The sequence below is a fragment of the Emydura macquarii genome, unplaced genomic scaffold (genome assembly GCF_026122565.2).
Source record: "Emydura macquarii macquarii isolate MOO-44397 ecotype Brisbane River unplaced genomic scaffold, CSIRO-AGI_Emac_v2 contig_18, whole genome shotgun sequence".
NCBI classification, from domain to species: domain Eukaryota; kingdom Metazoa; phylum Chordata; order Testudines; family Chelidae; genus Emydura; species Emydura macquarii.
In genome coordinates this window covers 11779531-11795625 of record NW_027130155.1, presented here as the reverse complement: position 1 = coordinate 11795625, position 16095 = coordinate 11779531, and the positions used below count along the sequence as shown (strand labels likewise).

The window sequence follows — 16095 nt, the reverse complement described above, 5'->3', positions numbered from 1 at the left end:
AAGCTTGCATATCTCCTGTTCACTTACTAACTTTCACTTACCACAGCATTTCCATTGCTCTGCAACAATGGGAAATGGCCTCCAATCGACGCAGCATTGTGCTTTTCACGGGGGTGGATTTACAGCATTGACCAGAGAGCACTTCCGGGATCGATTGAACGGGTCTCCTCTGTCCACTCAATCAATCCTGCGGAATCGATCCTGCAGTGCCGGCACAGCCCCGGCAGTGCAAATAGACCTTAGGAGTTCCTTTCCCAAACCCGAAGAAAAGCTCTGTGTGGCTTGAAAGCTTCTCTCTCTTACCAACAGAAGATGGTCCAGTAAAAAATATTACCTCACTCACCTTCTCTCTGCAGAGCTGGCAGTTAGTAAAAATCATCTTTTCATTTGTATGTAATGTTAATTAGATCTGAGAATCACTGAGATTCCAATATAAGACTCCACAATACAATTTCTATAATTACTTTTTAGAGCAGCGGTGCATTTTAAATGCTTTAGGATTTACAGCAAAGGACAGTCCATGACTCTGCAAAGTAAATTGCTAGGATTATTTTATCCATTTTGACTACCTCGGGTGTTATAGCTGTAGCCAAAGCACACCTGTTATAGAAGAATTACTCTAAATGCAACGATTTCATATTCAAAAATACACATGGGGACTACTTTTATTTTTCGTAAGTAATATAACAGGCTAACTGCCTGATATTATAACCTGTCTTCAGCACAGCCTGAAACTGGCTGAGGAAATCTAATACATCTCTTCAAAAAGATAACAAGCTAAATACAAAGGTCTAAGGAAATGACTGAAATTGTGAGATGGGTTAGAAAAAGGATTCAGAGCCAGAGATGATAAGTCTTGTCAGAGATGCCTCGGGCTCTTAGTGAGTTTTTGCTAATGGGTATAAATTCAGCCCAGCTCTCAGGCAGTTTGTCATTGGTGCAGAATGGGAAGAAGGACAAAAGGGAATGGTATTTCCTTTTACCTTCCTGCTATAGCACAGAGGCCCCTCATGGATGGAAGAGGTAGGCTGCAGCAGGAGTACGAAGGCTGGCCTGGCCTCTGTCTGCCATTACACTGTTGGATAATAGCATTTCCATTGATGACAGTGGTACATTACTCAATAAAATAAATGTCCTTAATATAAAATCTGTGCAAAAATGCATCATGGGATGGCACTTCCAGTAAACTGAGTACAGTAATGTTTAAAAACAGATTTTAATTTGCAAACCTTTTCTCCTTTCACCAGGACTGAACCAGGAGGTGCAACAAACAATGGCTGCCCTGGAGATCCAGGAGGTCCAACATCACCCTGTGAAAGCCAGAGAAACAGTAGAAATGGACATCTGGTTCAACACATTGACTCAGCAAGGCTCCAGAACATTTAATTCTCCTAGTTACAACACTAACATCTCTACTCTCACTGAACAAATGCTTCTGCTGATTTCTGGGAACAAACTGCTCTGCAGAGACCTGTCAACCCGCCTGCACTCTTTCAATCAAAGAAACATAATGCCCCCTCTATCCATTACAGGAGTATATACTGTACCACATTATACCATGGTACTTGGAGCGCCAATGAAGTCAGTGGGACTTGCAGCAGTTGTCGCAGCCTGCCTACACGGATCACTGTGAAGGATCATAGCAGGGCCATGAAGACTCTCTCGTAAGTGAAACTATATGGAACAATTGTAACTAACCATCAACGGTCTGCTACGTAAAACTATATGGACTATGTATTTTCTCAAGGCATATATTTAATTCTACATCCAGACCACCTTTAATACCATTAATTGTTTGCTTACTGGCTCCCCTTTTTGTCCATCCACTCCAATACCGGGATTACCCTAATAAAAAAATTAAAATTATGGATGGTGAGTAAAAATAATCACAAAAATGCTTGCATAATAATTTCACAATTAAAGTTTTTGAAACTTTGCTAACAGAAATAGTCAACTTTAAAAAGCAACATAAATATATATTTCACAGAAACTGAAACTGTACCCACCCCATGGAAAGCAGACACTCACCTGTTCACCTTGCAAACCAGGAAAGCCTGGAGATCCCTTTGAAAAAGAGAGTCAGACAACTTAATATTCTGACTTGCACTGAGAATGATCCAAAGCTGAAACTCCCCAAAGGGAGCACCTGGAGGCAAAAATTCTCCCAGAGCTCACCTGGGGGGCACAGGCTGTGCCCCTATTGCCTCACCTCCCTGTTGGATGGTGCAACCCCTCATTGACAGCTAGCTCCACCTGTCTGCCCTTAGCGGTGCGGAGCAGTGGCTCCATATCTTCCCTGCTTCCTTCAGGGCCTTGGTTGCAGAGGAGGAGCGGGGAGAAAGCATTACCAGCACTTCTCTGTGCCTATGGATTGGAATTCTGCCTAGACCTTACATGTATGCACAACCATGTGTACCCTCATTCCCCCGACTGCAGACTTGGGTAACGGCCAGGCAGAATCAGGCCCTTTAATTAACTAACTTATAGCAAATGCCTAGGCTTGAATTTATGTTAAGGGGCTGAACTATTTAGATGAATGGACAAGTGTTTACATAAAATCTCAAAATGTGGTATTATAGAACAGTGCTAGTCTTACGTGCAAGCCCGGTTGGCCCAGCAATCCATGTGGGCCCCTTGGCCCCCGTGCCCCTCTAGGTCCCTGAAAAAGAGGGCAGAAGATGTACCTGTTTGTGAAAACACTAGCATCTTAGTTTTTTCCTCACTTAAGAGTCGCTCTAAATTCTCATTAAGCTCCTACTCAGAAGGACTCAGTCTACAGCCCATTGGCACTATTCCAGTCACATACAACTTGCAGACTGGTGCTTTATTCCCATTTGACTGTAGAGCAATTCCTAGGTCATGCAGTACAGACAATAACTAGTATATAGCTATGTATACTAGTATATAATATATTACATATGTTATATATACGATATAATAGAGCTAGGATACAGATATACTAGCATATACTATTGTTTGCAGTGGTGGTGCAGCCGTGTTGGTCCCAGGATAGTAGCGAGAGAAAGTAGGTGAGGTAATATCTTTTATTGGACCAACTTCTGTTGGTGAGAGAGACAAGCTTTCAAGCTACCCAGCTCTTCTTCTGGGAACGGAACACCTAGCATCACCACCAAATACAAGGTGGAACAGATTCACAAAATAATCACTCCATATCTAAACTCTCAGTCCTCATCCTCAAAGGAAACCTGCATAACATTTTCAAAAGATGAGTCTGGGAGTTTAAACTCATTACTTTGCTAGACATTAAAAATCATGGTCTTAAAGATACTGGATTTATGGTTTATTACAACAATCTGTAACCCACTAATCCCCCTTTTTTGTACTAAGACTGTAGAAGTGTTATCGGGCCAATTCACCTTTAATGATCGCTTAGAAAATGTGTTCACTACTTATGCTAAACAATCTGTTCCACCTTGTATTTAGCTGTGACACTCTGACTACCTTTCCCAGACCTGAGGAAGAACTCTTTGTAGCTTGAAAGCTTGCGTCTCTGTCACCCACAGAAGTTGATCCAATAAAAGATATTACCTCACCCACTTTGTCTCTCTAGTACATACTAGACCGTATAGAAATAATAGCACATTGAAAATAATTAAGCTCAGGTTACTAAAGCACTGAAGATGCTATAGCCCTTTGGTGAGTATTGGTCTTTGGGATATAAAAAGGAGGGTCCCTGAGCTATAGGAGGGACAACTGCTCAAGAAAAAAACAGAAAAGATTTAATTTAGGATTTTATTTTTATGGCCAAATTCCAGGGTGTGCTACGCAGCTTGGGAAGACCCACCAGCCCCACACAGTGAGGCTCTGACATCTATGGCTTGCTTGTCACAGAGATTTCCTGTGGATTGTAAATGTGACATGGGCATCAGGTGGTCAGTGCCCTGCAGATCCATTGGACTGAAACCACATGCAATGTGGGAAGCACGAGCAATGTCTGCTTCTGTTCCTCACGGCCAGTGTTGGCGAATGTGACAGGGCTAGGCTGGCCTGCTCACCTAGTCTTGTGACTTTTGTTTTCTACGCTACCTCTTGCATCTAGCATTGTGTGCTCCAACAGCAGCCTAGCACTCTCCAGTGATATTCAGTTTGAGCCTCCCTCATTATATACTTGCATCTCCTTCAGCTATCTTTAATCTCTCATGTATGGGTGGTAATAGTGAAGGCAAGTCTGGCTAAAAGCTGTTGGACTGTTTTCTCTCCTATTGTCATTCATTATTACCTTTTCAGTGAGATCATTCATAAGTAAGGATTACTCACACTCTTTATACTTGGCAATAATGTATGACATTATGTTGTTCAAAACAAACAACCGCTATGTGAACTGCAGGAAGATACTTACGGGTATTCCAGAGGGCCCTGGTTCACCTCTTGTTCCCTGGAATTACAAGCATTTTGCTGAATAAAGGACCACACTTCCACTTTATCACAATATTATGAGCCAATTCGTGATTTTTCAGCATACAGAAAAAATCATTTAAATGACAACAAGCTTTGGATTTAAAGAAGAACTTGATATCCCACCATTTAAATATATAATGTAATTACTGACATACATTTAAATATTTTCCAGAGAATTTTCCTAGTAAATTTTACAATGTTATCTTCTTACTACTTCTTTTTACTATTTTAAAGGAAGACAGGCTTCCTAAAGCTCAAATTTTCTTTTTGATTTTAAAGTTAACATACAATGATGAATTGATGATAATCTAATAATTTCCAGGGCAACAGACTGTAGTGTCATAAGTACAGGATCAACCAATAAGGAAAGAAGAACTGTAAGTGAGAAAGCCTTTATGAAAACACAAAAATGTCCAATAATAAAGAAAACACAGAAAAACAGTAATTGACTTCAGATACAGGTGCACCAATGGGTCTTTAAGATAAGGAACAGTTCGTAGGAGAGCAGTTGAAGTAATGTATTTGATAATACTTTTGTTGATTTTATTTTATTTTAAACCATAAAAATACTCCCAAACTGCAAGCATGAAAAATGCATTAGTGAAAAACTGGGAGCTCCAGACATTTTCCTCAACAGTTTCACTGTACTGTATTCAAGTTAGCAAAATCCACTACATTTAAACACAAAGTTAATTATAGTTTTTGCTATCAGTCTAATTTCAGATGAACTGAAGATTAAATGCAAAAGATCACGAGCCACAGCCTGCATTCTGGTGGACTGTTGCACAAGAAAATGGCAGAAAGAAGGAAACTTTCTTCCTACCTGCAAGCATCAGGGCAACATCCCTTCATAGTACAAAGGAGTGAGTCCGTAGTGAAGCAGGGTGGCTTCCCTCTAATGCTGACAGAGAGGAGCCACTCCAGGCCCCTGGTGGGCAGAGCAGGAAGTATAAAAGGCAGAGCCTCCAGTTCAATTGAGGGAGAGCCAACGAAGGAATCAGATGCTGCTGCTGCCGCCGCTGCCTGCTCCTGGACCAAGGACTGGGCTGCATCCACCCCTGCCTCTGAAGGAGTATGCTGAGGAGCTGCCCCCAGGGAAATACCCCAAGGAGCTGCTAGAACTGCTGGCTACTTAGTACCTTGAGGCGCCTGAGGACCTCTGAGCAACGCCCTACGAACAGGTAGGGGTAGGAAGTAGCCCAGACTACGATCAGCATGTTTCAGCAGAATCCCTGCTACTGGCAAGGCCCTGGGTTAAGATCTGGTGGAGCAGGGTCCTTCTACCTCCCTCCCCCTGCTGCCAACCCCACCCCTGGGGTGGCAGCCTCCCCACTTTAGGCTGGATGGCCTGCATGTGTTTGCGGTCTGCCTCAGCCAGGGAGCAGGCCCCTAGACTGCCTTTGTCTGCCCTACCCAGAGGGCCAGAGCCCCATGACTGCTTGAGATTGCTTGGCCCACCCAGAGGGCTGGCTACAGACTGTTATTGGCGCTAATCCTGTGTTGATCAGCTCTCAGGTGCTTGGTGGCATAGTGAGGCAGAGTCGCCTCCCTCTGACGCTAACCGGGAAGAACCACTCCAAGCCACTACAGAGTCCACCGACAGAGGTGCATGATGACTACCATGGCAGGACACTATGTGTCTGCTCTGCTCCACTGAACTCAGTGGGAATTTTGTCCTGGTTGTAGGGTGGTGTAGAGTTAGTTTCTATATCGTGCGATATAAAGGTTTAGATCTTCATCTGTATAACTCTGCACAGCTCCAGTGAAGTCAATGGAACTCTATTAATTTACACCAGTTAAGGTTATGCTCATAGGTTGGCTTTTTCTTTTAAAGCATCATTAAAATATTGCATTATCATGATGTGACCAATCCCAGTATCTTACTGGTTTGCTGTTCCCCTTTCCCTGAATCTCCATCTCTCTCTCGATCTACTCTGTCTTTTGGGTCCCAATCCTCTAAAGGCATGTGCTAACTTTGCTACCAAGAACAGTCCCATTTATTTCAGTTCCATGCGACTACTCATGGTAGTAAAATTAATATGTGCATAAGTGTTTGGAGGACCAGAGCCAAAGAGTAATCTCTTTTGGAGCAGAGTCCATGCCTTTTTTTATGTTTGAAAAGCACCAAGCACATTGTGGGCACTACTGTAAACAAATTACTGAGAGAAGCAGCTACAAAGCTTCCATCCATGTGTTATATCAGTTCACTGTGCCAATTGTGTTACCCATCAGCCCCAAAATTCAACCAGTGTTGGCTTTAAGTCAAGATTTGGCCCTATCTACATACAACACCAACGTTGAGATTTTATTTCCATAACTGTCCATGACAATTTGAAGTTATGATTCCCACAGCAGCCATGATTCAGCCTTTTTGTACATTTGTAGAATTTTCCATTACTGTATACAATGTTAACTTTAATGCCTGTCTATATGTCCCTGGAGAGTTCGGGGTTGAGTGGGGCAATTTATAGCTGTTGTGGGAATTTTCGGCCTTTAGGACAATTAACATCTCAATCTGTGTCCTGCAGTTAACATATTTGCATTTTATTTCCTTTTTAAAAAGAGATTTTATAAAAATTAGCTTTATTAAACAATTTGAAGTTATTCGAATATCTTTGCTATATAGGTCTTTCTACATTTTATGATTATTTCCACAATAATCTACTTACTGGAGCACCTCTAATGAAATCTGAAATATACGCGGAGTTTCCTTTTTCTCCTTTTTGTCCAAGAACACCCTGAAAAATCAGTCAGTAATTAAAAATCAGATTATGTTCTGCAATAACATTGTCACATTCTGATCCATCCTCTGACACTCTAAGTTACTGTACAGTTTCAGTGATAATTTCCTAGTTCTGATGGCATTAACGCGCTCTGTCTCCCAGTCACATTTCATTTGAAAGGGTACAGTGGCTACTGGCACGTATGTTCTTTACCATCATTAAAGTTCATACCAGGACTTGTAAGAAGCAAGTGGTATTCTGTATATGGTAGGAAATCTGGAAGTACTAACACCTGACATGCAAGGTGCTGAGCACCCTCCATTTCACTGAAGTTAACAGGACTGGAAGGCGCTCAGCACCTCAAACAAGTTCCAGTGCAGGAGCAGACTAAGTCAGGACATGAGCCCAGGTATCCAGAGCCATAAACGTAGCACCATAGTCTAATGCCCCTTTATTTTTAAATGATATCCTGTTACCCTGGAGAGAAAGTTTAAATAGATAATAACAAAGCTCATAACTTACAAATGAGCCTCTTGGTCCAATACACCCCGTCTCTCCTGGAAATCCCGGATCTCCTCTTGAACCACTGCAGCCATCCAAGCCAGACTTACCCCTGGATCCTTCAATTCCAGGTAATCCCTAGTGAAGGTTCAATTACATATGAAGATGTGGCATAGTTATTAAAGTTCAGGTTTTGCCTAAACACAGCAGTGAGCCTGGTAACCCAGAGACAGAGGATCACCCACATAGGGTCTCACTTCTATACTCCTTACACTGCAAAAACTTCCCACTGAGATATATGAGAATTTTCATTACACCTAGCAACAGGAACAAAACTGGGCCTGTAATCTGAAAGTAGGGGTTTTGGTCTGATGCCTCTTACATACTGTTCTTTGATGTACAGTAGTTATGACAGATAAAGCAGAGGATTAGGCTGGGATGCTGCTCTCACTGGAATCAATAACAAAAGGTTTTCTTCAATGGAAGCAAAATCAAGCTCCCAGAGTGTAAATTCCTTCTTGAAACATTAAAAAGCTATCATATTTGGGGAAACAAGCAAAGGTTTTATTCCTTGTGAACGACACACACTAACATTATCTCAGACTCGCCATGTTCTTTTTCAGTGCTAGGGTGCAATTCAAGAAAATAGGGCACAACTTGAGTCAGACATACTATGAACTCAGGAAAATCCACACACGAATTCTGGGATAGAAGAATTGATTCTTCAACCCCCCAGAAACTGACCAGTGCGCAGCCTGGCCTCTGTTACTATTCTAGGAGATGGGAAGAATAGTGGGTACTTGGGCTGGTTGGGAATTTTCCATCAAAATGATTTTCCAGCTGAAAATGTCCTTTGTGCAAAAATTAAAATTTCCACATGAAAATCTCAGTTTTGCCAAGAAAAAGTTAGGTTTTTCATTGTGAAAATAGAAATGACTGCTCCTCGGCTGCCTACCTAGAAGTTTCTTGTCTGGCAGAAGAACCTTCCACATGGGCAGACAGCAAGCTAAAAAATTCAATTTAGTGCTTCTGTAACAATTTTTTTTTTAATAACCTTCCGGTGAAAAATTTTGCATCTTTGACTTTTCATCCTGAACATTTTTTCATGGAAAGGGATTTCTCTTTTCCAGACAAATTTAGCAGACACAACCCTCTGGTTCTCTCTATGCTAGATTTTAGCCTTATGGACCCATGTATTTTACAGCTCCTCTAGTAACAATCCTGACTATGTGGACAGCTAACATAGAGCACAACTGATCAGAGATCCCCTCCACAAGCTCTCTGCTTCCTGGGCTTCCTGAGCATCCCAAGTACACTATTTCTACTTAAGGCGGCTAATTAGTTTGTTTGCACCGTCTTTTGGAAAATATGTTAAGTATGAAGTATTATCAATACTTGATGTAATAATGGTTTACCTTATTATTTACACATGTACAAAATATGTAGTTCTCCAGGTGATACAGTAACAAAGGGTATGAAACTAACCATATCTGATTATTAAGGTAATCTGTTAAAATAGTTGCCTATGGGTTTAAATGAATTATAATTTTTATAACACAATATTGGCAGTCTACTTACAGGCACACCATCCAAACCAGGAAATCCTGGGACTCCTGTTGGGCCCTAAAAAAACAATCATTTTTACAATTTTGTTCTTTGAGAACTCTTAAAAACAGAGAACAACATGAGGATGCAGTACTGTAAAATTAGGTCAGAAACGATCAGGAAATAAGTCACATTTGAATCATGAATTTAACACACCTCACTGCAGGATAAATGGCTGATATAACATGTTTGCAGTATTGCAGCAGTGTTGGTTCCAGGATATTAGAGAAACAAAGTGGGTAATGATTGGACCAACTTTGGCTGGTGAGAGAGACAAGCTTTCGAGCTACACAGAGCTCTTCCTCAAGTCTGGGGAAGGTACTCCCAGTGTCACCGCTAAATGCAAGGTGGAAAAGATTGTTTAGCATGAGCAGTTAACACATACTGTAAGAGACCATTCAAGGTCAAGTGGCCAGTCACGGTAAAGCACTATGTATTTAGCTGTGACACTTGGAGTACCTTTCCCAGACCTGAAGAAGAGCTCTGTGTAGCTTGAAAGCTTGCATCTCTCACCGATAGAAGTCGATCCAATAAATGATATTACTTTACCCACCTTTTGTCTCTGATAATAAAGTGGACAGACTCAGCCTGAGATTATCTAGCTAGTGTATCTTGAACAATGATCAGTGATAGTATGAATGCCATAAACGGTATTGGGGAACAATATTAAATCCTTAGGGCCAATTTCTTCCATTAAAGCATATGGCATTAACAAACATGAGTTTAACCATAATGTATAAAATAATAGTATGTGCCATACATATTACAAGCTATCTTCTGCTCCCATTGATATCATTGGCACAACTTCTATTGACTCCAAAGGGAGCAGGATTGGGCCCTAGAGTTCAATGGAGTTGTACACAAGAAGCTAAATTCTGATCTCACTAACACTGGTGTTACTCCATTGACTGGCATCCTTTCGTCTGTGAGAGATGATGGAAATTGCAGCCTACGATGTAGATGATTTGCAATATCTCATGTGACTAAAGAGTCCAATATGAGGTTTGCATAATCTTTCCAGTTGTTGTAAATATGTGTGTCTTGGCGGGGAGCTGCTTGCATCTCTTTTCCCTTCAAGCTGTAGGAGCCAGCTCCTGTCACGGACTTTGATGCCCTGATGGAGACAATGGCACCACTTGTTACAATCACTTGCCAAAGTATCCCATTGGTCAGAATCAATTCCAAATTCCTTCATATCTCGCTTGCATGTGTCTTTATAGCGAAATTCAGGACTTCCTGTAGTTCTTGTTCCCTCTGATAACGCCCCATATAGTATGTCCTTAGTTACGCATCCATCTTCTCAGGTGGCCCAGCCAGGGCAGTCGTGTTTTCTTGAGCAGGGCTGTCACACTTAGTACATTTGCCCTTTGAAGAACCTCTGCGTTGGTAACTTTATCTTGTCATTTGATGTGCAGTATACAGCATAAGTGGAAATCATTTAAACTTTTTTTCCTGATAAGCACAAGTTTTCCATGTTTCCCCACCATACACGAGAGTGCTGAGGATGCAAACTTAATAAACTAACATTTTGGTCTTGATGTAAGCTTTGAGTTTTTCCATGCCCCTTTAGATAGTCTACTAAAGGTGGCAACAGCCTTTCCAATGTGAACATTTAATTTTTAATCCAGTGAGAGGTCGGTTGTCACTGCAGAACCTAAATAGCTAAACTTTAGGACTACTTCTAGCTGACTTGCATTTACGGTGATTAAAGGATCTTGTGGAATCCCCTGTCCTAATATAACTGTTTTCTTAACGCTAATGGTGAGACCAAAGACCTGACAAGCACATGAAAGGCGGCCCAGGAGTTCGTGTAGTAGATCTTCATCGTGGGCTGTGAGGGCATCATCAGTGAATATAAGTTCCCTGATTAACACTGTTTTGACTTTAGTCTTTGCCTTGAGTTGTGAGATTGAAGAGTTTCCCGTCTGATCTTGTATGGAGATACACGCCAACTTTACATCTTTAAACACACAGTTCAGGAGTACCGAGAAAAAGATTCCAAAGAGCGTAGGGGCAAGAACATATCCTTGCTTCACTCTGCTTTTCATCACAAAGCTGTTCGAAGCAGACCCGTCAAATTGGACATCTGCTTTCATGTTGTCATGAAATAAACATATAAAACTTAACAAGGTTGATGGACACCTTATCTTTTCTAATATTGCAAATAGACCTGCTTCTGCTCACTATATCAAATGCCTTGGTTAGGACCACAAAGGCAATATACAATGATCAGTTTTGCTCTCTGAACTTTTCTTGAAGTTGATGCAGAGAAAGTATGTCTGTAGTTGATCTTCTGGCCCTGAATCTGCACTATGATTCAAGGTAGACATGATTCGCCAGTTGTTGTGGGTGCACTAAGATGACTTTTGTTAAGCTTTTCCTGCTACACTTAATAGCGAGATGCCCCTGTAGTTGTTATAGTCACTCTTTTCTCCTTTGTTTTTACACAGAGTAATGATGTTTGCATCACACATTTCTTGTGGCACCTCACCCTCTTTCCAGCATTTAAGTAGCAACTGAAAGAGATATGGCAGTAGGCTTTCTTTCCCACATTTAAGAATTTCTCAGATGCCATCTTTTCCAGGAGCCTTGCCACTTGATAGCAAATCATTGGCATTGCTTAGCTCTTCTACTGTGGGCTCTACATCTAGCTCTGGCATGACCTGCAGAGTTGGTATTTGATCCAGTGATTCACTGGTGATGTTCCTTTCTTGTGTATATAGTTCTGAATAATGTTAAACCCAATGAGACAGCTGCTTACATTTATCTGTAATAATTTCACCACTCTGTAATTTAAGAAGAGCAACTTTATTGACTGTGGGGTCTACAGCTTTTTCAGGCCATCGTACGTGACTTTGAGATTTCCTGTATCTGAAGCTGTCTGTATCTCTTCACAGAGCTTGGTCCAGTAATGATTTGCACAGAGTCTACTTGCTCACTGTACCTTGACTTTTGGATGTTGAAGTCTCACTTTGGTGCTCTCTGTTGGCTTCTTATTGTGTTCCAGATAGCTGTGTTCTTAATGTTAATAAAAGGTAATAGTTCCATTTAATTTTCTTCAAACCAATCCTTTTTTGATGATCTCTATCCCCCAAATGTAGCTAAAGCTGTTTCATGGATTGTACTTAAATCTTCCAAAAATTCCTTTGCCTTCTCTGGTAGTGACTTTCCATGCACGTGAAGTTCAAAAGCCTTCACAAACTCCTGGCATTTCCTCTGGTTTTATATGTTAGTAATGCTGATTTTGGGCTTGCTCCCAAGTTTTGCTCTATAGTTTCTTAGCTGTAATCCTCACTTTGCTAATGATCAAAGAGTGGTCAGTGTCACAATCAGCTCTGTGAAACATGCAAGTATTCTGCACTGAGGGTAGATCTTTCCTCCTGATGATGACAAAGTCTAATGGGTGCCAGTGGCCTGATCATGGATGTTGCCATGACACTTTGGGCGATCTTTTCCTGCAAAATATGAATTGATAATATACATTTGGTTTTGGGCATAGAATTCAAGAAATTGTTGGCCATTCTCATTCATCTTGTTCATGTCAAAATGTCCTACGCAATCTGGGCATGAGTTATCTACACCAACTCTTGCACTGAAGTCACCGAGGAGGGAAAGTTGCTCAGCTGATGGTATTCTTTTGATGACTTGATACAAAGAGTCGTAAAATGTATCCTTCTCCTCGGGGCTAGATTTGAATGTTGGTGCATAAACACTAATGAAGTTCACAAAACTGATAATCATCTGAAATTCAAGCGAGATTATACAATCTGACTTCAAGTAGGTGTTTCTAGGAGCTTTACCCACTTATTTCTCACAGCAAAACCAACACCATGCAGACAACTTTTTTTGTTGCTTTTACCCTGAGAAAAGAAGGTATAGAAACAGCATCTGCAAGTCTTTTTCCTGAAATGCTCCAATGTCAGCATTGAATTTGTACAGCTCATGGTCTATCAAAGCTGACTTCCATGTGCTGCTTGTGTATTGTTAGGTTATCATCGTCTGTCAATCCTGGGCACATGGAAAGTTGGAAAGTTCTTAGTTTCTTCTTTTTTCCAGATGCAAGATTTCTGTCTGCCTTTCAACTTTTGGTCTAGCCCCATGCACTTCCTGGGGCAGACAGTCCGTGACGGGTCAGCACCTGACTGTCTGGGGGCTGCCCGACTTTGTGGTGGACGGTGGCTGACCAGTGGAATGCAATGATTCCTCTCACCATCAAAGATCACCTGTGGCACCTTCCTCTATGCCAATCAAGTGAGAGATTATAGCTCTTAACTGCCACCTTTTGCGTTGTGTCCATGCTGCCAGCACGGATGGAGTGTCCTTTCCATGTAATATGGATGCAATGGCCTGGCCATTTAATTGGTACTGCTTTGCCCACTGTTAATCTTCTGGAGTCAATGGAATTAGACCAGTGAAAGCCAGGATAAAGGTCCAAGGACTGCAGAGCTGTGTAAAACTGAAGGCTGAATGATAACAAAAGCCATCTATGATCTATCTATAATACCATCTATGATCCCATCACTCACCGTAACCGAAGGTGGTAAAGTTAAAGTTATACCTATTATGCAGTATTATTTTAGCATTCTGTTCTTCCATCACACATGTGCATGTAATCTCCTTGATGCTAATGAAAGTGCTGTGGGACATATCAAATGGAGACATAGTATCCTGAATTTTAACTTTTTTTCTGCCAACTTTGATTTAGTAATGTGGGGCCAAATTCCGCAGTTTTTTCTCAGGCAGCTGTACAACTGAAATCAGTGGAAGTTTTGCATGAATAAGAACAGGAGTTGCCCATATAACGTTAACATTCAGTAAAGGTTTTTATTGCGCTTGTTTTGTTTCATTTTGTGATATATACCATTTATATACTAAAAAAGACCTTCACATGGTATTCCTACCTTATCACCTTTCTCTCCAGTTGGCCCAGGCAGCCCATTCTCACCTCTCTGTCCTTTTTCTCCTTGCAAGCCAGTTGACCCTGTAAATCCCAAACGTCCAATTGGACCTTGAGCCCCTAGGTGACCAGGCTGACCCTGAAAGAAACAGAAGAAATGCTTTAGAGGTAGTGCAGTAAACAAATATACTTAACCTTCCTTTGGCTGCTGGCGATGGTGTGGAGAAGACTGTGAGTTAAACAAGTTTGAAATATGTATAAATTGGAAGTTTAGTAATATATTACACGATCATTATTTTATATAATGACTTTGAAAATTATTTTGGTAGTGACTTTTATGCTGTTGTGGTTACTCTCTATTGATAGTGCAGTAGAATACTGCATTTTTGGAATGTCTGTGCTTTGAATAAAACGTAAAAGGTGCTAAAGTCCCATAGGATTTAGGCTCCTACATCAGTTGGCCACTTTAGAAAATTGTACTTGTCAATCTGAATAACTTTATAATGACTAATTTAAAAAAAAAAAATCCAGGTTCCAATAGAGCACCATTTAAATAGAATGATTGAGATTTTTAAAAAAGTATCGTTTAAAAAAACATATCTGTTCATCTCACCTGTTGATGTTTCAGTGAAGGAGAAACAAACTATTTGGGGAATCAGTAAAATGGCAATATACAAAGTGCTGCCAAGTGCACAAAGTAAACAAACAAACAAAAACAAAATTAAGAACGTGTTTTTTCACTAAGTTCTTTTACCCATGAAGTCAGTCTAGGTGTTACTAGCAAGAACAACATTATTAGAGGAAAAAGTAATTATCTAACTGACAGTCTCCCTTTAAGTTAAGGTTCTCTTTGCTCTTCTGAAGTTGGTTTAGACATTAGTGTCACAGTAGTAACTTAATAATTAAGACTCAAAGAGTTTCAGTTTTCAGTCATTCTTTGTACTCCCTTCTTACAGTTCTCTTTTTATGAGATGCCAGATGCTTAGCCAGGATCAGGAGAGCAGACAATAAATCAGAGAAGCTGTACTAAATTGCTGAACTTTGAAAAATTACTTGATTTTCTGTTTGTTCATGTTATTTTAACCTTTTTGGCCTACTCATAATTCAGACAGCTTGCTGTAAAATGTGCAATCTTGCCTTGTGCATTAGCTCTCTATGATAATTTCCAGGAAAAATACATTCATAATTGTTTCTTGCTGGAATCTTCATCAGGTCTCCAATGCCTTCTTTGAGATGCCTGGCATCAATTAGAACTTTTGCTGGCTTTGCCAATGCACATTCTATCTTCTGTAAGTTTTAGAACCCAATAAGTGCCACATTTTAGGTCTCTCAGAAGACTAATCAGAGAGTCATGATTTTAGCGTAATCAAAGAGACTGTGAAATTTAGACTGAATTGGGAGTGTTCTCTCTTTCTTTCAAGTCATATTTGCACTTTTATCAATTTTTCTATCTTGTATATCTTCCATCATTTTCTCCCAGAGTTGAATGTATCAGTCAACAATTGCTAAACTTCTCTAAAATTAATATGATGGTTATTAGATAACTTCTTTGTAAATAATGCTGTAACTCATGCCTGTGCCAGCAGTATGATAAAGATCATCTGTATATATTGCTAGCTAATATATATATTCCAAAAGGGAAAATGTGCAAGGATGGTGTCTATTCTCTTCCCTAGACAAAGGGTCAGCAACATTTTTAGCTGTGGGGTTTTCTTTTCTCTAAGTAGCCTAACGAACATTAATTCATAGATTCAAAAGGTTGAATACAGCAAACTTCCTGTTAAACTTATAATAGGAAGGATTTTTCTTCTTTCCTTGCCCCCTCCCCCAATCCAATTCCTACACTTCCTACAGTGTACCTCAGTGCTTCTTTTCTTCAATATTTTGCACTGTCACTATTTCATTATATTTGTTTTTCTCTGAAACACAGTCTCCTCTTTTTGAAGATTT

General features: G+C 40.5%; 1 protein-coding gene across 1 annotated transcript in view; it reads right to left on the bottom strand.

The window, feature by feature from the left end:
* Positions 1 to 16095, bottom strand: part of COL4A4 (collagen type IV alpha 4 chain) — a 120148-nt gene that overhangs the window by 77679 nt on the left and 26374 nt on the right. The window contains exons 4-12 of the mRNA XM_067561705.1: positions 14150 to 14284; positions 9222 to 9266; positions 7665 to 7781; positions 7089 to 7157; positions 4361 to 4396; positions 2597 to 2659; positions 2029 to 2064; positions 1804 to 1845; positions 1230 to 1310 (exon numbers count right to left, since the gene is read on the bottom strand). Of these exons, the coding sequence (XP_067417806.1) occupies positions 1230 to 1310; positions 1804 to 1845; positions 2029 to 2064; positions 2597 to 2659; positions 4361 to 4396; positions 7089 to 7157; positions 7665 to 7781; positions 9222 to 9266; positions 14150 to 14284 (624 nt within the window). The remainder of the gene's footprint in view (positions 1 to 1229; positions 1311 to 1803; positions 1846 to 2028; positions 2065 to 2596; positions 2660 to 4360; positions 4397 to 7088; positions 7158 to 7664; positions 7782 to 9221; positions 9267 to 14149; positions 14285 to 16095) is intronic.